Here is a 21,668-nt window from a genome sequence, read left to right on the forward strand (position 1 = left end):
TTCTCAAAAGTCTAGGATGTCGTAACGTATTGGCGTAGGACAGCTGACTTACGACCACAACTGAGCCCCAAATTTCTGTTCTTCAGTGAGACGTTTGTTTTGTCCTGCTTTACGGCCCTCCTTGCCACCGTTGCTAAGTGAATCGCTGCGGTTGATAAGTTAGTAAAGATCTCAGGCTCTCCTTCACAGTCGTGGACCACTGAAAATTATGGTATTCGGTGTTGTGGGAAAGTTTCCTCTTAGGGAAATGGGACTGGGAAGGGGGGAAAAGAACCACGCTCCCCCTTTGGACAGCAGAGATCACGCAGTAGTGGCCATCTTTTTGGAGCCGTGGTGGCGCAGTGGCTAAAATGTAGTATTGCAGGCTAACTCACTGCTCACTGTCAGCAGTTCAATCCTGACCAGCTCAAGGTTGACTCAGCCTTTCCTCCTTCCGAGGTGGGTAAAATGAGGACCCAGATTGTTGGGGAAAAGAGGCTGACTCTGTAAACTGCTTAGAGGGGGCTGGAAAGCAACGCGAAGCGGTATATAAGTCTTAAGTGCTACTGCTATTCCTTCCTCCCTCCCTCCCTCCCTCCCTCCCTCCCTCCCTCCCTTCCTTCCTTCCTCCCCCTTCCTTCCTTCCTTCCTTCCTTCCTTCCTTCCTTCCTAGGAGTTAGAATGCAATATTGCAGGCTAACTCTGCTCACTGCCAGGAGTTTGATCCTGACTGGCTCAAGGTTGACTCAGCCATCTGTCCTTCCAAGGCCAGTAAAATGAGGACCCAGATGGACGGTACCAAATAGGCTGACATTTATAAACTGCTTAGAGAGGGGTGTAAAGCACCGTGAAGCGGTCTATAAGTCCCAAGCGCTATTGCAATAAGCCCACAGTGGAGCAGGGGGAACCATTGGAACAGAATGGCCTTGTGCTTTGAAAGGGGGCATTGCCTTGTTTTGTGGGGTCTCCCCAGAGCAGAAGAGGCAGGATTTACTCCTCCAAAGTTGGGTGGTTGAATTCCAAGATTTCTGAGCAAGAGGCCGACTCTGTAAAAGTGCCCAGAGAGTCTCAATCTGTTGTCTTTTCCCTTCCAGCATCCATTCAAAAGAACTCTTCCACTCGCTGGCGATTTCCTTTTCTTGCTGCTGGGAGTTTTTGCTGTGGATGGACCCAACCAATTACGGTGGGATCAAGGGCCAAGGGCCGTCCGGGACCCACGGCAGTGAGGTAAAAGGGGCCAGCAAGGAGAGGGACCCCATGAAGGCTTTGGCTCTTCACACAGGATTAGGGTCAGGAAGCAAACGGCTAGCCCCCCTTTGGGGCAAGAGAAAGGGAAAAACACAAGAGGGGTGAAATGGGGAAGAAGCCATTTGTGCAGGGAGATTATCTTGATTGCCACTCGTTGGTAGAGGCTAATGTTTGGAATCAACTCTCCGGCTCGAGCAGTGGGCTGGACTAGATGACTTCCAAGGTCCCTTCCAATTCTCTTATTCTATGATAAAAATTCTACGAAAAACACAGGCGGCGAGGAATAAACAGGCAGCAGATGTAGCCAACGATGAAGAAGAACAAGAAGAGGAGGAACAAGAAGAGGACTCGGGAGAAACCGGCATCGTGAACCATCTGGAAAACAACTGGAACATCATGCAGTATTTGCCCCAGGCAGTTTCCTGTCAGAATTACTTCCTTATGATTGTGTCCGGTAAGTTCCTGAGGATGTGCGTGGTTCAGAATTTCAGCCTCTGCGCTCAGGCCAGAAGTCCACTTCGGAAAAGGCCCAAGCAGAAGTCCAAAGTCCTTGCGATGGTCCCAACGGTTCTTGGGACTCCGTTTACTCCATGATTCCTAGAATGGTTTCTGGGCCCGTACAGAGCAACTTAGGAATGCTGTAGAGCAGGGGTCTCGGTGTGTGTGTGTGTGTGGTTTGGTGGATGTGGCCTGGTGGGCATGGCAGGGGAAGGTTATTGCAAAATCCCCCTTCCCTCCCCACTCCACTAACCTGCTTTCCAGCTCCATTCTCCTGTGCAGGGCAACCAAAGGAGGCCCAGCCGATCAGCTATGGGCATGGTGTTCTGTGGGTGTGGCCTGGTGGGCGTGGTGTGGGATTTGGTGGGCGTAGCAGGGGAAGGATATACTGTAAAATCTCCATTCCCTCCGCACCCCACTAACCTGCTTTCCAGCTCCGCTCTCCTGTGCGGGGCAACCAAAGAAGACTCAGCCAGTCAGCTGGGACTCGATGGGAGGCAGAGAAGAGATGGGGTTGGCGGGGCCAGTCAGAGGCGGCATTGGCCGGTTCTCCCAACTACTCCAAATTTCCGCTACCGGTTCTGTAGAACCGGTGCGAACCGGCTGAATCCCACCTCTGATTCCAACTTCCAGGAGAGGCAGAGAAAGGGGGTCGAATCATGGCTTGGCGTTTCACCCTTCTGGCTATCTCTTCCCAGCATACATCGTGGCTGTTCACCACAGCATAAAGGAGGAGATGCAGAGGAACATCTCCGGAGGCACCCCGGTCAGGAGGCGAGCCGGCAGCCAAGCCTCCCAGGAGGCCGTAGGGGAGACGGGGACCATGCCAGGTGAGTGCCCACAGCCTCCCTGCTCCCGTCCGTTTGGCCAAGCGGCCGGGCAGCTGGCCAAGTGCCAGAGAGCTTGGACCTCTAAGCGTTGGAAGCCAGTGAACGCGACGAGGGGGCTGGAGGCTAAAAACCTAGGTTGCTGGAATTGGGAATGTCTGGTTTAATGAAAAGAAGGTCTAAGGGATGACAGGATAGCAGCGTTCCAATATTTGAGGGGCTGCCCCAAAGAAGGAGGGAGTCAAGCTATTATGCAAAGCACCAGAAGGCAGAATAAGAAGCAACAAATGGAAACTCAACAAGGAGAGAAGCAAGCTGGAATTAAGGAGAAACTTCCTCACAGTGAGGACAATTAACCAGGGGAACAGCTTGCCACCAGAAGTTGTGGGTGCTTTATCCCTGGAGGTTTTTATGAAGAGACTGGACAGCCATTGGTCTGAAATGGCATGGGCTTTCCTGCACGAGCAGGGGGTTGGACTAGAAGACCTCCAAGGTCCCTTCCAGCTCTGTTCTGAATTGATTGGACTTTAGACTCTCCCTCACCTGGACAGCAACGTACCCTGAACAAAGCGCAAAAAAAAATGTGAGGCTTTTGAGATCATTAAAAGCAAGGTTGAGAAAACTTAAGGGAAGGGAAAAAATTATTGAGAAAATGTTAAAATAGTAACAAGATATGGAATAGAACCCAAAGATGAATATGAAATTGAGTTTGTGCCGGTATGGAGAAAGGATAACCCAGGACCACGCTATTCTCAAAAAAAAAAGATATTTTATTTGTATTATGTTTTGTGAAAACCCAAATAATTTTTTTTACAAAAAAAAAAGTGTGGGGCTTTTGGGGTGGAGGTGGGGGGGTGTCCTTTTCAATACCAGATGTTTACCTCCCCATCATTGAGGGCTGTGTCTGCTTGCCTCCTCCTCCCTCCTAGGGGCCATCGCCTTCTCGCAGGAGTACGTCTCCAACGAGCTGACCCAGAGCTTTTTCACCATCACGCAGAAGATCCAAAAGAAAGTCACCGGGTCTCGCCACACCGCAGAGCTCTCCGAAATGTTTCCATCCCTGCCTGGCTCGCACCTGGCGCTCAACAATCCTGCGCTGGAGTTCATCAAGCACGTCTGTCAGGTGAGGGCGTCCCCTGGGAGCAAATGGCCTTGGAGGGAGAGGAGGAGGAGCGGCTGGGGTGGAGCGAGCAGAAAAAGAAAGTGAATATTAAGGTAAAGCCAGAAAGTTTTCCTTGGGTGGGGGGAGTTCGTGGGAAAAGACTTCTTGGAAAAAGAAATTGGAACTTTGATGTGTTGATGGGAGCAAAATCACTTATGGCAGAAAAATGGAAGGGCGCTTCAATCCTCACCGTAAGGACACCCTGAGTTGGAGTTTGCAGAGAGGGCTGAATTCCTTCCTTCCTTCCTTCCTTCCTTCCTTCCTTCCTTCCTTCTTTTCTTCCTTCGTTGCTTCCTTCCTTCGTTGTTTCCTTCTTTTCTTCCTCCTTCCTTCTTCCTTCCTTCCTTCCTTCCTTTTCTTCCTTCCTTCCTTCCTTCCATCCATCATTCCTTCCATCCTTTTCTTCCTTCCTTCCTTTTCTTCCTTCCTTCCTTCTTTTCTTCTTTCCTTTTCTTCCTTCCTTCTTTTCTTCCTTCCTTTCGCTTCCTTCCTTCCTTCCTTCTTTTCTTCTTTCCTTTTCTTCCTTCTTTTCTTCCTTCCTTTGCTTCCTTCCTTCCTTCCTTCTTTTCTTCTTTCCTTTTCTTCCTTCTTTTCTTCCTTCCTTCCTTCTTCCTTCCTTCCTTCCTTCTTTTCTTCTTTTCTTTTTTTCCTTCCTTCTTTTCTACCTTCCTTCCTTCCTTCCTTCCTTCCTTCCTTCCTTTCTTCCTTCCTTTTCTTCCTTCCTTCTTTTCTTCCTTCCTTCCTTTCTTCTTTTCTTCCTTCCTTCCTTCTTTCTTTCCTTCTGAGATTGTTGGGGGGGCAAGAGGCTCTGTTAACCCTCTTAGAGAGGGCTGGAAAGCAGAGTGAAGCGGTGTATAAGTCTCAGGGCTATTGCTCTATATCCTGAGCGCAAGATAAAAATGGCCCCCCTCTCTTCCCCAGGTGCTGTCTCTGGATGCCAACATCACCAACCAAGTGCAGAAACTGAAGCGCGACCTCCTGCGTCTCATCGATGTGGGGGAATTCTCCAAGGAGGCCAACTTCCTCGACCCCTGCCGCTCCTACGTCCTCCCGGAAGTGATCTGCAGAAACTGCAACTTTTGCAGGGACCTGGATCTCTGCAAGGATCCGGCTCTCTTTCAGGTGCCCCACAGATCCACAAACACACACACCCCACTTGCCACCTGCTGCCACTGCTTGTCTCTCTTCCCTCCTTCTGGGAGTTGCTGTTTGAGTGCAGGAGAGGAGCGGGAATCCTAGACCAGGCCTCCTCCTCCTCCTCCTCCAGGGTTTTCGAATTAATCTCTCTTTTTCTCCTGGGTATTTCATGCCTCAAGATCCATGGTAAACAGATTCCAGTACCTGAAATCGATGGGGCAGCCCCTCAAATATTGGAAGACTGCTATCATGTCTCCCCTGGTCCTTCTTTTCATGAAACCAGACACACCCAATTCCAGCAACCAGTTCTTCATATGCTTTAGCCTCCAGTCCCCTCATCCTCCTGGTTGCTCTTCTCTGCCCTTTTTCTAGAGTCTCAACATCCTTTTTATAGTGTGGTGACCAAAACTGGATGCAGAATTCCAGGTGTGGTCTTACTAAGCCTTACTAAGCTTTACAGAGTGGTATTAGTACCTCCCTTGATCTTGATTGTATTTCTCTGTTAATGCAACTTAGGATTGCATTGGCTTTTTTGGCTGCCGCCACACACGGTTGGCTCCTATTTAGCTGGTTGTCCACTAAGACTCATCCATCGCTTATTGCAGGGCTCTACAATCCACTGCTGGGCTATGGCCTGTTTGCAACCGGGCTGCACGAGCAGCAGAACGGCGTGCGTGCATGCTCAACTTCTGCGAGTGGCAGGCTGGCACATATGCAAATGTGTCCATAACTCCACTTTGCAAGCCGAGCTGCATGTTCATACGCATGTGCCCCGGCCTGCCACTCGTGCAGCCCGGTTTCCCCAACGCCAGGTCACCCGAGCCACAAAGATTGGGACACCGCTGCCTTGTTGCCCTCTCGTTCCCTGGCTCTTCGTCCATCGCGGTGAGCCATTCCCCTGGAAACCCCCTCCCCCTCTTTCTCCTTCCAAGCCCACCCCACTGTCCTCCTTCCCCTCTTGCAGGACGACTCTCCGCTGCCCAGCTGGCTGTGCTCCAACTGCCAATCTCAGTACGATTCCGACGCCATCGAGATGGCTCTGGTGGAAGCCCTGCAGAAGAAGCTGATGGCCTTCACCCTGCAAGATCTGGTGAGGAAGGGGTGGGGGTCATGGCTCCCCCCTGGGTGGGCTTCTGTGAAATACGACTCGCCCCTTAACAAAATCCACGCTTAGCAAGGAGTCCTGCGAGGTGGAATAGCCGATATTCTGTAATAGGCAAACCACGTTTCTTCCCATCCTTAAACTCCATCACTATCCCCCTGTTTTAGGGTGGGGGGAGGGGGAGAATTTGGAGGTGCAAAAGATGGAGAAGCTTCCAAGAAAACAAAGACTTGCCTCTTGAAAAAGAACCTTTGGGACAACCATGACTCGGGATGATTGAGAATCTCCATAGGCGTTTATGCTCCTTGCAGACAGCTGGTCATTTGCATCCTTTTAGAGAGGCGTTGAGGCCACTTGGAGGTTTCTCTGTGTCCTCAGAGTCACCTGAGTATTGCCAATGGAACTGGTGAAAGGACCCGTGTTGTAGACTGGAGATAGATGACATCATATCCCCCCTCCCATTGAGGGAGGGCTGTTCAATTTGGACATAGATGGCTTCTTTGACCCTGAAGACACAGACAAACCTCCAAGTGGCCTCAACGGCCCTCTCAAAGGATGCAAATGACCAGCTATCTGAAAGGAGTATAAATCCTTCCATTCCCCACCATCCAGTCGGAGCTGAAGAAGCTCCTTGGATGGGAAGCAAAACCTCTTCAAATAAAAACCAGAAAGCCCAATTGCCTCTTGGAAGAAAAAAAAACACCTTTGGGACAGCCATCCATCAATCAAAGGTTTATTGTCCATGCACAACATGTCTAGAATGAAACTGAAAATGACCTGGATGACGGAGAATCTCCCTAGGCAATGAGGGAGGAGGTGCCAGGCCATAACAATCTACAAATCACCGTGTTTGGGGCTGCTTGAGCCCAGAGACTGGGATTCAGTGGTTAGACATTTTATGCCCTGGAGTACAGGGTGTATGGACCGTAGCCCTCTTGGTCCGCGCTGAGGATTTGAGGGTGTTGAACTGGCTGCAGACTTTGCAAAGCCATCCTATTCTCTTGAGAGATCCGAAGCAGAGCCTAATTCATTTGTGTCTTGAGTGTTTCAGGTGTGCTTGAAATGCAAAGGCGTTAAGGATACTCACATGCCCGTATACTGCAGTTGTGCCGGGGACTTTGACCTCCTACTACCCACCAAGGTAGAGTCAAGGCCACTTCCTAGCTTTTCCCTCCCTCAGGTCCTTGACTACGGTTCTCCCCAATGGGTGAAGCCGTTTCCCCCCTTCCATCTCAGTCTCTTGCTGGAGGGTTTCCCACCTTCCCTTCATTCTCTCTCTCTCTCTTTCCTCCCATACCCAGAGCTTCCTGGATCATTTGAAGGTTTTCCAGGGCATCGCTCGGCATTACGGGATGACCCACTTGCTGGAGAACGTCCAGTGGCTGCTTCAAATGAATCCCCAGCTTCTCTCCTGAGAAAGGAAGCCCGTCCTGCTTTTGGGCAGAAGCAACACCCAAGGTGCCCAGTTCTCCTCCTTGGCCTGGCTGGGAAGTTCTCGAGGAGAGAAGCGCTTGCGTAGGCAGCCGGCGAGGAAGGCTTCGCCCCGGGGAGCCAAAGCTGCGAGCCTTGAGGTTGTCCTGCCTTGGGTGGAAACATCAAGAGGAGAATAAAGGCCTTGTGGAGAAGAGATCATGGCGTCTCTGAAACTCAGCACGGAAAATGCAAGGAACTTTGGGGGTGTCCCTTCTCCCCTTCTTGCAAACCCGGAGCAAACTTTGGGTGACGGGGGCATTTTTCTTGCCCGGATTTTAACGCCGTTTTTGTTCTTGGCTTTTCGTTTTTAAAAGTTTGCGCTGTAAATAATCCTTTTTTTTCCTTTCAAGCCAGCTTTGGCCAATATATTTAATAAATAAATTTGAGACCGCCTAACTCCAAATGAATGAAGCAGATAATCCGCAATAAAGAAACAAACGGCCTGAGGGCTCAACCCCACATCTATCTCCTGCGTGTCGCTTCGAAACAGCGCGAAGACCTTGGCCTGCAAAACAGCACAAATCTTTTTTTTTCTTTTTTTTGGGGGGGTTGCGGTATCCGTTTCCTGCAAAGTGCCACCCACTGATGTCAGCTGGCGCTTCGCCATTGGGACTCGGCCAACCCCAATTAGCCTGGCTGCACAGCGCCTCCCTCCCCGCCACTCTCAAGTGTCTGAGCTTCCCCGAAGCTGGCTGTTCCCCCTGCAGCTAATTTGATTGTGTAAATTGCCTGATTCAATTAGCTTTTGCTCGCTTGGCCCTCTGTGCTTCTTCACTCCGGAAAGGGATCAAAAGGAGAGAGAGCTTTGATGCGGAAGGAGAACGAAACGATTGCTATTTATTTCCAGTGTTTCTGGATTCTTGGAATGCGGAGATGGAATCCTTGAGGTTTCAACTAGTTCCAACTCAGGTATTCCTCCACTTACGGCCACCACTGAGCCCCAGGGTTTCTGTTGCTAAACGAGACGTTTGTGGGTTTGCCCCTTTTTACGACTCCCCTTGCCACGTCTGTTGAGTGAGTCGTCGCCGCCGTTACATTGGTAACACAGTTCTTAAGCGAATCCGGCTTCCCCCATCACCTTGTCGGACGGTCGCAGAAATGGATCACATGACCCCAGGAACACTGTGGGGCCGTCATAAGCGTGAGTCAAGTATCCGGATGTAAATCATGGCCGTGGGGATGCTGCAACGGTCATAAGTGTGAAAAGCGGCCGTAAGTCCCTTGTCAACTAAAAAAAGTACTCCTTTGGTCTTTTTAGTTGCCATCAGAAAGGGAGTGGGGGGGAAACAGTGCATTCCTTAAATGCTTCAGATAATTGCGAAGCTGTTGGCGGGCAAGATTATTACTTGAGAGCACGATTGATGACTCTTGGCTATGGAGGTGTCCCACTGGCGAATATACATCCAGGGGGTGGGGGAAAGACCAGGGTTAAGAGTGAAATGAATGATGTATCTTAGTGTCGGCTGCACCCAGGTAACGCCGACATGGTCACTCCTAATAAATCAATTCTTTTTACTCAGCGATGCGGCTAGAGACTTACGCTTTGAATTGGGGGGTGGGTGTCGGAGCCTTGTCATCCCTGTTTTCAGCTCGTTGAAGCTTTGAAGGGCATGTCTAGTGCAATGAAGAGAAAGACCAGGGGGGATACGATATGTCCAATACTTTGAGGGGCTGTCAAAGAGATGGAGGGGGGGGCCTTGATGTTCAATTCCAAAGCCCCCCCGAAGGCAGGACAAGAACCAACGGATGGAAACTGATCAAGGAGAGAAGCAACCTAGAGCAGAGGAGAAATTTTCTGACAAGGAGAACATTTAATCAGTGGAACGGCTTGCCTTTAGAAGTTAAAAATCTCCATCAGTGCAGATTTTTAACAGGAGATTTGTCTGGAATGGTATAGAACGTCCCACCTGAGCAGGAGGACTGAGGCGGGATGCTCAGCGGGTTGGGCTAGAAGACCTCTTAGATCCCTTCCAATGCTCTGACTCCTGGCATCCAGCAGGTAGAAGCTGGTTTCCAGGAGGAGGACCCTGCCCCCCCTCCAGACTCTGGTGAAGCTGCACTGGATGGGATTTCACATATCTATTTAAATATAACTGACGCCAGATACAGTTACAACTCGTATATAGAATAATTTTCCATTTTCTCTGCCCTTGAAGCTGCAGGCCTGGGAGGCTTCCGCGAGGTCTTGTGCCCTGAAGTCTCAGGTGGTGACGCTTTTCTGCTTTGCTCTTTAAGATGTCACGTGTGAAGGCAGAGAAAGGCTTGAGGGGACCCCAGGCCGAATATTCTTGGAGCGTTTCACTGGAGATGCTATGGTGGGGTTCAGGGAAGCCTCTCTTGAGGACGAAACTCCCAGGTCTTTTTTCTTTCCTCGTGCAAAATCTGCTGTTTTCAGTCCTTTGGGGGTTCTCTTGGCATCCCCTGCGTCCTTCCCACACTTTCAATAGAGGGTAAACAAGAGTCCAGGGTGAAAAATAATCTCTTTTGCATGCTAGCCAGCATAGGGCCAAAATCAGAAGAGATCTGGTAGCCTGGCATTATTGTGCCTCTCACAAAAGCTTGCTTAATAATAAAGTTAGTTAACCTGGGTTAGTTAATTCTCTCTTCTCTCGTGTAACTCGCGGGGGGAGATTGGAGAGCAAATGGATTCCAGAAATGGATTTGGTGAGGATAGGAGCCCCCTCGCAGCTCTGACAGCCCGCTTGGTGGAGGGAGCTTTTCCTGGGAAGAGGGGGGGGGTTGGACTAGATGACCTACAAGGTCCCTTCCAATTCTGTGATTCATCCGATGCAAATATAACCCAGGCAGATTGGATGGAAGATAGAAGTCTAGGGCCCGAGAGGTTGCTGGGGTCTGGTGGAGTCTTCCAAAGAGAAAGTTTGGGGGCGAAATTGGTGTCCCTGACTTCAGTTTTCACAGAAGCCTCGGGACTCTTGGATACCTGGCCAGAGAGAGAAAGGAAAACCCAGTGAGTATCCGCTGTGCACTGATGGCTTTTTAAAACAATCCCCTGCATTTGTGGGCAGAGAAACTTAATCAAGGAGAGAAGCAACTTAGAACTAAGGAGAAATTTCCTGACAATTAATTGGTGGAACAACTTCCCTCCAGAAGCTGTGAATGCTCCAACACTGGAAGTTTTTAAAAAGATGTTGGACATCCATTTGTCTGAAGTGGTGTAGGGTTTCCTGCCTGGGCAGGGGGTTGGGCTAGAAGACCTCCAAGGTCCCTCCCAACTCTCTTATTCTGTTATCGTTCTGCTTTTCCTTTCAAACATGATTTGTTTCCCCCTGATGATGGAGCAGCTTTGTGAGAGGAGGAAATCCCTTCACCACCACTCCCTGCTCCTTTTCATGTTGTGAACTTGGTGGCAACACAAGACACACCTTGGCTGGCCAGCTATTATGGGGGGAAAAAAGTTCCTTCCCAGTTTGACATCCCCTGTGATGGTTGTGTTCTTGGACAATCATGATTGTCTGTCCTTCTTACTGGTCTAAGTCCATGAACCAGTCTAGTACATGGAAGACCAAAATATGAAGACTCTGATCTGCTTCTGCTACCATACCTGGTCAAACTTTCGGGTGCTGTACACCTTGTTCTTATTCATGAATGTCAGCAATATCCAGTCACAGAGGAAGGATACCTGCCAAAGAAAAGTGGGGGGAGGCAGAGATTATCAGTACATGAAGAGGGACACCCCAAGGCTTGCTAGTGTCCAGGGAAAAACCTGACTATGAGCATAGCTGCATTTAATAAAAATTGAACAGACAGCACACCACAAAAGCCTGACTTTAGGGTTCAGAGGTTTATTAAGAAACTAAAGCACAGCTAACACCAGGCCTTTGCTGTAGGAGTTTACACCACGTTGCAATGAGGGTCGATCGGACAAGCAGTCGAAAGGGACGGCTCCTGGCCGATCGACAGCCCTCCCGTTAGAATTTATTGCAGAAGTCATTTCCAGAAAGCACACACCGATGACCTGATTCAGCAGGATTCATTAACTTCTTTATGTACATAATGAGATGAGCAAAACGTACAATACCAATAGTAGATTCTTCTATTGTTACACAAACAGCAGCTTCAGAGCAGATTAGTCTCAGTTTCAGAGCTAAGCCACGCCCAGATTCCTTCCAGTCTCAGCCCCCAATTCAGCTCCCATTGGCTGACCTTGTTACCCATGTCCCTGTCACTTCATGAACGTTCCGACACTCCCATTATTCAACGTTGGTACCTGAAAACCACAACTCACACGATTTTCGGAATCTGTTCATGCTGTCCTAGCAACAGGGGCAGTTTTTCCATTCCTTTAACCTCAGTGTTACAACATGGCTGTTTTTACATGTACTTTAGGCATATGTTTCCTCTTTTATAGCCTCAGCCCCCCCTGAATTTCGGCCTATAGGGAACTACGATGCCGGTGTCAGCTACCATTAGTCAGATTGCACAGGCTGATTGCAATTTTTCCTTTATACTTGCATCAGGCGACTAATGTCAATATTGAACCCATCTCAACCCTCCTTCCCTCCCCACCAACCCCAAACTGCACACGAAGGTTACAACAACAGCAACTATTGTGGGTCCCCGTTATTTTCCCCTCACAGTACTCACCACTCCAATGGATGTGAGGGCTGTGGCCAGGTTAATGATGGTTGGGATAAGGCTGAACTTCCCAGCCTAAAAAGAAGGGAGAGCCAACAAAATCTTTTTAAGTCAGCAATTCAGCCACGATCTCTGCAACCTGGACCTTGTTCCCCTACGGCCAACTGTCCCTGCTTAACTCCATCGCTATAAACTTGGCATGGCCCTTACCTGCCCGTGCACCAAGACATCAATGCGGATTCCATAGGCTTTGAATAAGGTGCGTGTGCTTCGTCCACCATGCTGATAATACTTTGCAAATCTGGAGAATTAAAGCAGAGCGTGGTGTTTGTTGTTTTTTTTTTTCTCCAGATCTGGTGGTTTAACTCTTATGGGTGGCACCAGAAAGAGAACAGCTTCTTTTGGGGGTTGGCCTGAGAAGATGATTAAAAAGGTGATCTGGCAGTTGGGGTGTTGTTGTTTTTTTAATCCAAAGATTAAAAAAACACACCTTTCGGATACGGTCTTCTGCTTGGGCAGCGGGTTGGACTAGATGACCTCCAAGGTCCCTTCCAAGTCTGATTATCTGTTATCTGGCTGGATATTCTATGAAACTCTTCTCAGTCATTCCAATCCGGCCAGATTTACTTTTCCTCTCTTGGGGAGTGTGGAAAACAAGCAGGAAACTTAGGGAATCGGGATTTTAAGGGCGACTGTCACATCTGCACCATTTTGATTTTATTCTCCCGCTTGGTCAGCTAGCCAAAGGAGTCTCCTGGCCTGAGATTTTTCACCCAAGAGGCTGGTTTTATCAGAGCAATAAATGGTTACAAAGAGAAGCAGAATCTGGCAAGCGGGGCATGAAAACTTCGCCGTGGTTATCTTTTCCCTGGCCGCTTTCCCCGCACCTGCAATCAAACAGTGTCCAATTAAGCAATACTTATCTTGTTTTGGGAACACGAGTTTCCTTGTAGCTTCTCTATCTCTGCATACTTTCAGTTGGCCTTGAGCTGGAGCGATGCCTCCTCCTTGCCCGGCACAGCATGGATCCCGACACACACACACACACACACACACACACACACACACATTCCAATTTGTCCTCTCTCCCCCACTGCAAATATTTTAGGCTGACCGGTTGCAAAGGGGGAAGCAAGCTGGAGGCCAGCCTTGGCACTCTTTAAACACACCCTGACAAACCAAAGATGAAACCCCTAAAAGGCCTTTTTCTTTTGTTTTCCAGAAAAAAAAGCAGCGAATATTTTTTTTTTTTTTACCGGTAATTGTAGCCGGAGGAAGCCTGAGTCCATTTGGGGTCCAGCCTGCGGAAGGAATATCTGGGGTTGCACTCGGAGTCCGGCAGGTCAAGGTTGCAATTCCAGTTAATGATCACACCGATCACACCGCCCTGCAAGGGCAAAGGCAGAGCCAGAAAGAAAAAAATCAGAATGGAACTAAAAGGGACCTTCGAGGTCTTCTAGTCCAACCCATGCTCAAGCAGGAGACCCTAGACCATTTCAGACAATATTGTCTTAAAAACCTCCAGGGATGGAGCATCCATAATCTCTGGTGGCAAGCCGTTCCACTGGTTTAATTGTCCTCATTGTTAGGAAGACTTGAATCCAAGGATCCTAATGTAAAGTTCAGCTATAACTTAAGACCACGATGTGTCAAAAATGAACTTAAGCAGAGGCTTTGAAGAACAACATTTAACTTTTAAATGATCAATAAAAGGGTGAGACCCCTCCTTGCATTCACACAGATATGAGGAAAGTTACAAAGCACGTTGACGAAAGTAACTCTTCTTATACCTTAAGATTCTTTTAGAAGTAGAGTTAACTGCATTGTAAAACACTCTAATTTAGATTTACATCCTTCCTGCAAAAAGACAAATGTCCTTCTGGCACTTGTTTATCTTTCATTATCCCTTCTCCTATTGTCTTAACAGTGCTTTTAACAACATACTTCAAAAGTGTTTATTCCTTCAGATGTAGGGAATTACTTCTCAGGGAAGTATGTTTCCCTCTTAAGGGAGTGGAACATAAACCAGATGGATTCAGATTGATTTAGATGGGATAATCATGTGTCGTCACATGAGAGAGAGGTAACTAATTGCAGGCTAGTTTTACAACACGTGAAAGGTTAGAGAAATATTTTCCACAACAGCAAGATAAGAAATGCCTATAGAGTAATAAATAACTTCTACATACTGAGGAAAGGGAAAAAAGAAAACCTTGCCCTTCAAGGAATAATAATAAGTTATTTTCCTTTTGTGGATTCAAATTTCCAGGCTGGAAGAAATGCAAAATGGTTTGGTCAGCTGCGTTGAAAGTCGGAATCAGTTTCTTAATAGGAAGGCAGATAAGAAATCTCACAGCGTTCCTAGGATTAATCTAATAAGTGAGTAGGAAAACCTCTCTTTTATACACTTCAGGTTCTTTGATTTGTAGGTGTGAATCTTGGAAGACTTTGATTGTGTGTGTGTGTGTGTGTGTGTGTTGAATTCTTTTCCTGGGATCTTGGTTGTATGGTCCTGATCCTTTGTAGTTGCTTGTTTGCTATCGTGTTTCCTTCCTGCCATGCCTTTTGGTTTGCTTTTCATAAGTTTTTATAACGCCATCTATTTGATTTCTATGGAAAAGGATCTTAGCTAGTTTGTAAGGTTTTTTCCTCTGTATCTCACGCCTGTAATTTTCTCCTTCCTTTGTTGTGAAAAGTAAGCTGGCTCCAGCTATTTTAATAGCCCTCCTTGACACAGGGTGGGGGCTGTTTTCCTAGAAGAGGGGGGGAATCGTAACTTCCAACAATACATAGGAAAACAATTGCCTAACATCTAGATAAAATATGCCTATAGAGTAACTCTCTACTTAATGCTATCATATGTTTGATTTCTTTCCTTTATTTATCGCCCTAACACTCCCAACACCTTCACCACCACACCAGACTTGGCTGAGGGGGGGTGGCCCAACCCAAGGTCATCCAGCTGGCTCCTGGGACTGAGAACTAGCACCTGGGTTTTCCCACATCTAGACTAGCACCTAGGCCACTGCTTCTTCCTCTCCCTGCCCCGCAACGCCCCAAACAGAGGGGCCTCCCTACCTATCACAACAACGAGACAAACTGCCATGGCCAAAAATAAGATGGTTACCTTTTGAGCCAGTTTGGAGAAATCCTCGCCTGCCTGCTCCACAATAAAGCCCAGCTTGAAGATGGGACAGTAAAGATCTGTGGTTGCGTTGAAAGTGCAGTTCCTCAGGTAGCCATCGCTGTTGTCCTTGATGTTCTCTCTAGGGCAGAGACAAACCCAGATGATTCATCAGAAACCTAACCTTGGAGGTCTTCTAGTCCAGCCCGCAATGTGTCTTTTCTTTTATGTGCACTGAGAGCATTTGCACCAAAGACAAATTCCTTGTGTGTCCAATCATACTTGGCCAATAAAAAGAATTCTATTCTATTCTATTCTATTCTATTCTATTCTATTCTATTCTATTCTATTCTATTCTATTCTATTCCATTCCATTCCATTCCATTCCATTCCATTCTATATTCTATTCTATTCTATATTCTATTGTACCTTATGATTCTTGACTCTTGATGAATGTATCTTTTCTTTTATGTACACTGAGAGCATTTGCACCAAATGCAAAGGCAAATTCCTTGTGTGTCCAATCACACTTGGCCAATAAAGAATTCCATTCTATATTCTATATTCTATTCTACATTCTATTCTATTCTATTCACCATTTCAGATAAGTGGCTATCCAGCCTCTTCTTAAAAAATCTCCAGTGTTATGAAGCACCCACTACTTCTGGTGGCAAGCTGTTCCACTTGTTAATTATCCTCACTGTTAAGGAAGTTTCTTCTTAATTCCAGGTTGCTTCCCTCCTTGAATAATTTCCATCCATTGTTCCTTGCCTTCTGGTGCTTTGGATAATAATTTGACCTCCCCCTTCTCTGTGCAGCCCCTCAAATACTTGAACACTGCTATCATGTCACCCCCAGTCCTTCCTTTCTCTAAAGTAGCCATGCAGTGTTCCTGCAACCGTTTTTCATATATTTTTGTCTCCAGGCCTTTAATGGTCTTAGTTGCTCTTCACTTTTTCCAAAGTCTCAACCTCTTTTTTTGTAAGGTGGGGACCAAAACCAGATGCAGTAATTCCAGCTGTAGCCTCACTAAGGATTTACAAAAGTACTAATACTTCACGTGATTTTGATTCTATGCTTCTATGCCTCAGGATCGTATTAGCTTTCTTGGCTGCCGCCGCACACAACTGGCTCAGGTTTAAGCGATCGTCCGCTACGTCCTTACTTGGAAAAATGAAAGCGAGGGAAATGAATGCTGTTCTTGATCAGGACGGTGAACTCTGGCGCCATTGCTGCCAAACTCTCACTAGGAAGTCAAAAAGAAAAAAAAAAAAAAAGCCACATTAAGATGGAGGCAAAGCTGGCAGGGGACCAGAAATCTGCATTTTTTTGCCCAAGTCCAAGTGCAGAAATGCTTTTCTTCCTAACTCTCTACATATGATTACAGCCTGGCTGTTGTGATTCGCCGGCAGCCGGAGCAGATGGCAGCAGAATCGGACAATGGGGACAAACAGGGACCAGTCTGGGAATCTGGGGAGGACTCGGATGAGGGTCCTGCATTTGATGCAGAGATGGGGCCAGGACCATATCAGAGTGGGGTGCTGCCTCGGAGTCTCCGGAGTCTGGCAGCAGCGAGGAAGAGGAACGAAGGGAGCCTTTTCCTCATCCCTTATTACCTGAATGTCGCCCCGTTCTCCACAGGACACCAGGCCATAACTTGGCAGGTCTTCTTGGTGAAGTTGTAGGGGACGCAATGCCCCGTCTTCAGTCCTGCAGAACAACAACGATGACAAAAAGAGCAAATCTCCCCTTTGCCTCTGCTTTTATGCTTTAGGGCAGTGGTCACCAACCAGTGGGCTGTCCATGAGAAAATTTTGGTGGTCCGCAGAGAATTGCCCCCAAAAGCAATTTATCCAGGCTGCGCAGGAACACAAGGCTGTGCCGCCCACATGGCCCGCCCACCTATTGATCCCCACCCTTCGGCCAAGCGCAAACCTTACCTTGAGTAGAGCCACACGAGCTGGAACTGGAAGGTAAGACCAACGGCGGGGGAGGGAAATCCGCCCCGGGGTGGCTTGCTGACGTCGATGGGAAAGTCGGTCCCATATTTCAGAGCTGCCCTAGTCACAGGACTGGCCCTTTGGTCATCCCGGAGCAGCTGCTCCTCCATCCGGGTGCACCGGCCTGCCATGGACTGGAGGAGCAGCTGCTCGGGGATGACCAAAGGACCAGCCTGGACGGCAGCTCTGGAATATGGGACCGACTTTCCCCACCAACGTCAGCAAGCCACCGTCAGTTAAAATTCATATTAGGGGTCCGTGGGATTTGAAATTATGAGTTTGGTGGTCTCTGAGGTCCAAAAGGTTGGCAACCCCTGCTTTAGGGTATTGTTGTCTCCGTACACAAAGGAAGGGCAAACTGGTGCGTAAGGCATCAAGAAAGTATCCATGATATCAATCACTCCGAGACATATTCTCTCCAATTGATCTATTTAGGAACAGATCTGGTACGTCTAAGGCAATTTCCCCAAAGTGAAAGTATTTTTGCAAGCGTTACACAGAATCCACCTTCTCCCACTTCTACCCTTCATCAATCACGAGAACCAATTCACTGCAACTGGAATTTCTTAGTGCAACGTGCAGAATAACCTTGAACTTTTCAACTCCTCCACCCCCCACCCACCCCCATTAAATGTGGCGGCTGAATTTCCAATCTGACATGGTGCCTACTGAGTGTCGTGGACATGAGAAGAGGTTATCCAGGGACGGGATTCAGCCAGTTCAGATCGGTTCGGGCAAGCTGGTAGTTCCGCCATCTGCCCCTGTCGTAGTCTGTCCTATATTTCCCTGTTTTGCAGCCCAGCTGATTCGTCCGGCACGGCTCATTGCGCACGTTGACCGAACCTGTAGTTACCCCGGTTGAATCCCACCCCTGAGTGTTACCCCTTACTCACCGTTCCCCAGCACCTCCACCTCACCCAGGGCACATTCGTTGTCCGAAGTGCAGGAAGCCCTCGTGTTCTGCACAAGACAAGAAAACAGGAGAGGGGTTAGTGGTCAGTCAAGATGCCAAGACGGTCCACCGTCCAGTTGGAGAATCCAGGAAAAGAAACTCCCGGGACATTATTTTACCAAGAGTAGAAACCCGTGATGGTGCACCTACGGCATGCGTGTTGGAAGTGGCACGCAGAGCCATTTCTGCTAGCACGTGAGCCGTCGCCCAGAACAGATCCGCTGGGCATGTGTGCACGCCTCCCGCCAACCAGCTGATTGTCGTCAGGTGTGGGATTCTACCAGCTCATGAGGTAGTGAGGGGGGGGGGAAAGGGTGGAGGGGGAAACTTGCTCCATGTGCCTGGCCTGGCTGCTTCTTTCTTCTGCTTTTGGCTGCATCGCAAGTAAAGCAGCAGAAGTCTTTCTTTCTCTCCCCCAAACTCCGCCAGAAATGAGTCTTTGGGACCCTGCAAGGCCTCCTGCTCCAAGAGGCTGCGCCGGCAAAGACTCATTTCTGGCGGAGTTTGGGGGAGAGAAAGAAAGACTTTTGCTGCTTCTGCTGCTTTCCTTGCACGAAGCCAAAAGTCTCTCTCTCTCTCTCTCTTCCTGTGAGAACGGAACTGGAGACGGTATCCTGCGATCCCAAATAAAGAACGATCGACCGGTAGGAAAACGGGGTGGGGGATTTTCCTGCAGACTTTTTGGGGGATTTTCCCAGGGTGTTTGGACCGCGGGATTTAAAATGATGAGTTTGGTGGTCCCTGAGGCCCAAAAGTTTTGCGACCCCTGGTTTAGAGCCCAGCCCGCTTCTCCCAAGGGATGGCTTCTTGCTTAGCTCCTCCAACGGTTCCTACCTCCGGACAGGTCATTTGGGTCTGCGAAGGGGTCACTTCAACCCGGGTGATGATGCTGAAGACGCTGCCTCCCTGCAATTGGGGGAGAGGAAGGGTGTGTGCGTGTGTGAAGGCAGCCGCCCAAGCTGGCCTTTCAAAGCCACGTGAATCAACCTTATGGGGCCATCAGCAGAAATACATTTTTACCCTCCCAGAGGTTCTTTTCAGAGATCTGCTGATATCGTATCTCCATTGCGGTCATGGGTCCAAGTTAGAGAGGGAGGGAAAATAGAGAGTGGGGGAGGTAGAGGAGGGGAGGGGGAGAAGGAAGGATTAGAGAGGAAAAAGGGAACAGGAGGGAGGGAAAGAAGAAAGGAAGGGAAGGGTTAGAGAGGAAAGAAGGAAAGAAGGAAGGAAGGAAGGAAGGAAGGAAGGAAGAAGGAAGGAAGGAAGGAAGGAAGGAAGGAAGGAAGGAAGGAAGGAAGGGGAAAGGAAGGAAGGGGGAGGAGGGAGGGAAGGATTAGGAAGGGGAGGGAGAGAAGAAGGATTGGGAAGGAAGGATTGAGAGAAAGGAATGAAGGCTGGGGAGGAAGAAAGGAAGGAAGGATTAGGAAGGATTAGAGAGAAAGGGGAAGGCTGGGAGGAAGAAAGGAAGGAAGGATTAGAGGAAGGAAGGAAGAAGGAGGGAAGGAGAGGGAAGGAAGGAAGGATTAGAGGAAGGAAGGAAGGAGGAGGGAAGAAAGGAGAGGAGAGGGAGGGAGGGAAGGAAGGATTAGAGAGAAAGGAATGAAGGGCTGGGAGGGAAGGAAGGAAGGAAGGATTAGAGGGGAAGGAAGGAAGAAGGAGGGAAGGATTAGAGAGGAAGGGGGAGAGAAGACGGATTAGAGAGAAAGGGAGGAAGGGGAGGGAGGGAGAGAAGAAAGGAACGATTAGAGAAGAAGGAAGAGGAGGGAAGGAAGGAAGGTGTGGTCTTCTAAGGCTTTATAAAGTGGTAGTAGTGCTTCACCTGACTTTGATCTGTTTATACCACCAAGGATTGTATTTCCAGCAAGGTGAAGCTGTGACCGAGCCCCTTCCCCCCCCCCCAAATGCTCCCCCCTTGACTGCTTGGAAAAGTTGCTCTGGGCGGGGTGTCTCACCTCTGGGGGCTTCACGTATTCCTCCACATCCCACACTTTGTGCTGCGAGAAGGTGACCCCTTTGACTTTGGTAATGACGGAGCTCTCTGGGCCAGATTCACACGCCTGGTAGCCCTTCTGGTTGCTAAACACGTACCTGTCGCAAAAAGCAGGACGTCAGTGGCACCTGGACGACTCCTCGGCCAGTCCTGAAGCAGAAAATCCCTCCCTCAACGCCCCCCCACCCAAAAAATAAGTTACCCAGACCTAATCCCCATATCAAAGGATAAGGTCTGCAAACGCCAACAGAGTTAATTAAACTAGGTCTCCCAGAGGAAGTGCATGCTCACAAGAATAAACACCTACACACACACACACACACACACACACAAAGATGTGTCGCCCTAGAATCAGCACATAGACATTTCAAGCTCCCCCTATAAAAATCTCCTGTTGTACCCCATTTCTCTGCAGCCTGCCTCTAAAAGGAAATTATTCTGCTTTTAGGGACGAATATTTCTTCTTTCCTCCCAGTGGTCTGGATCTAATATAATAATATGCAATATTAAATAAATACCCACGTTAAGTCACAGATTCCCGTGTGTGTGTGTGTGTGTTTCCTTGGCTAAATCTTCTTAACGTACCCGTGTCAAGCTGTCCCTTGAATCATACCTGCCCCAGGGCATCTTTAAATACCACCACCACCACCAGGAGGGCGGGAAGGCTTACCAGATGAAATAAACCAGGATCAGAAGCTGCACCAGCCTGTAAATGATGCCCAGGTTAGGGTTCTTCACCACGATCACTTTGGGTGTCTCGTAACTGCAGAAGTCCCTGCAGACTTTTCCAAAGCCCATCGCGTCCCTTCTTGTTGCTGGAGTGGCGAGGAGAAAGACACGCACTCAAACCTATTCCCCGGCTCTTGATGTCTTTACGGGCGAGGGGGGGGTGTCTCATCCCCACAAGTTGTTTGAGGGATTGTGCTGGGTTGCGGCTTCCCAGAGAGAGAGAGAAAACGTCCAAGCGAGAGGCTGTCGCCCATCCACTACACTGGCTTGCCCAAGAGGCGGCTTGCGGGATTGGCAGGTTCCAGGCGGGATCCTTTGTCTCCTCCAGCAATTCGCAAGACAGCCCAAGTTCATCCGTGGGGCAGGATCGCCCTCTGGTGCCATCCTAGAGCACCACATCAGAGGTGGGATTCAGCCGGTTCTGACCAGTTCTGGAGAACCAGTAGCGGAAATTTTGTGTGAGAACCGGCTAATCCCGCCTCTGACTGGCCCCGCCAACCCCAATCTCTTCTCTGCCTCCCATTGAGTCCCGGCTGATCGGCTGGGCCTTCTTTGGTTGCCCTGCACAGGAGAACGGAGCTGGAAAGCAGGTTAGTGAGTGGGGTGGGGAGGGAATGGAGATTTTGCAGTACATCCTTCCCATGCCACGCCCATGAAGCCACACCCACCAAGCCAAGCGAAGCCCATCAAGCCACACCCACAGAACCGGTAGTAAAAAAAATTAAATACCACTACTGACCGCCCCCATCTATTCTCTGCCTCCCATTGAGTCCCGGCTGATCGGCTGGGCCTTCTTTGGTTGCCCTGCACAGGAGAACGGAGCTGGAAAGCAGGTTAGTGAGTGGGGTGGG

The 21,668-nt window shown here is 48.9% G+C and overlaps 2 protein-coding genes across 3 annotated transcripts in view; one reads left to right on the plus strand and one right to left on the minus strand.

Annotated features, from left to right (window-relative positions):
- The window catches only part of POLE (DNA polymerase epsilon, catalytic subunit), a 41,567-nt gene extending 33,750 nt beyond the window's left edge, over positions 1 to 7,817 (plus strand). Inside the window, exons 43-50 of the mRNA XM_087942569.1 lie at positions 1,074 to 1,206; positions 1,501 to 1,681; positions 2,424 to 2,555; positions 3,482 to 3,675; positions 4,636 to 4,836; positions 5,816 to 5,941; positions 7,005 to 7,094; positions 7,255 to 7,817. Of these exons, the coding sequence (XP_087798695.1) occupies positions 1,074 to 1,206; positions 1,501 to 1,681; positions 2,424 to 2,555; positions 3,482 to 3,675; positions 4,636 to 4,836; positions 5,816 to 5,941; positions 7,005 to 7,094; positions 7,255 to 7,368 (1,171 nt within the window). The 3' untranslated portion in view covers positions 7,369 to 7,817. The remainder of the gene's footprint in view (positions 1 to 1,073; positions 1,207 to 1,500; positions 1,682 to 2,423; positions 2,556 to 3,481; positions 3,676 to 4,635; positions 4,837 to 5,815; positions 5,942 to 7,004; positions 7,095 to 7,254) is intronic.
- A 2,071-nt stretch (positions 7,818 to 9,888) lies between these two features.
- P2RX2 (purinergic receptor P2X 2) lies at positions 9,889 to 21,107 on the minus strand. Of its 2 annotated transcripts, XM_026688012.2 has the most exons (12): positions 20,759 to 21,107; positions 20,051 to 20,186; positions 18,933 to 19,004; positions 18,040 to 18,106; positions 16,763 to 16,856; positions 16,312 to 16,392; positions 15,150 to 15,288; positions 13,279 to 13,409; positions 12,233 to 12,323; positions 12,032 to 12,097; positions 10,989 to 11,066; positions 9,889 to 10,367 (listed from the first exon to the last, which is right to left on the minus strand). In XM_026688012.2, exons 1-12 carry the CDS (start codon positions 20,884 to 20,886, stop codon positions 10,020 to 10,022), a joined length of 1,431 nt encoding a protein of 476 aa, XP_026543797.2. In that variant the 5' UTR covers positions 20,887 to 21,107; the 3' UTR covers positions 9,889 to 10,019. The 2 variants fall into 2 exon arrangements, with proteins under 2 accessions (XP_026543797.2, XP_087798694.1); XM_087942568.1 differs by lacking the exons at positions 12,032 to 12,097; positions 12,233 to 12,323 and having other exon boundaries at positions 10,231 to 10,367; positions 20,759 to 21,016.
- Positions 21,108 to 21,668: the final 561 nt, after the last annotated feature.

Source organism: Notechis scutatus, chromosome 13, assembly GCF_049901735.1.
Source record: "Notechis scutatus isolate UNSWTSFEM ecotype Mainland chromosome 13, rNotScu1.2, whole genome shotgun sequence".
NCBI classification, from domain to species: Eukaryota; Metazoa; Chordata; class Lepidosauria; order Squamata; family Elapidae; genus Notechis; species Notechis scutatus.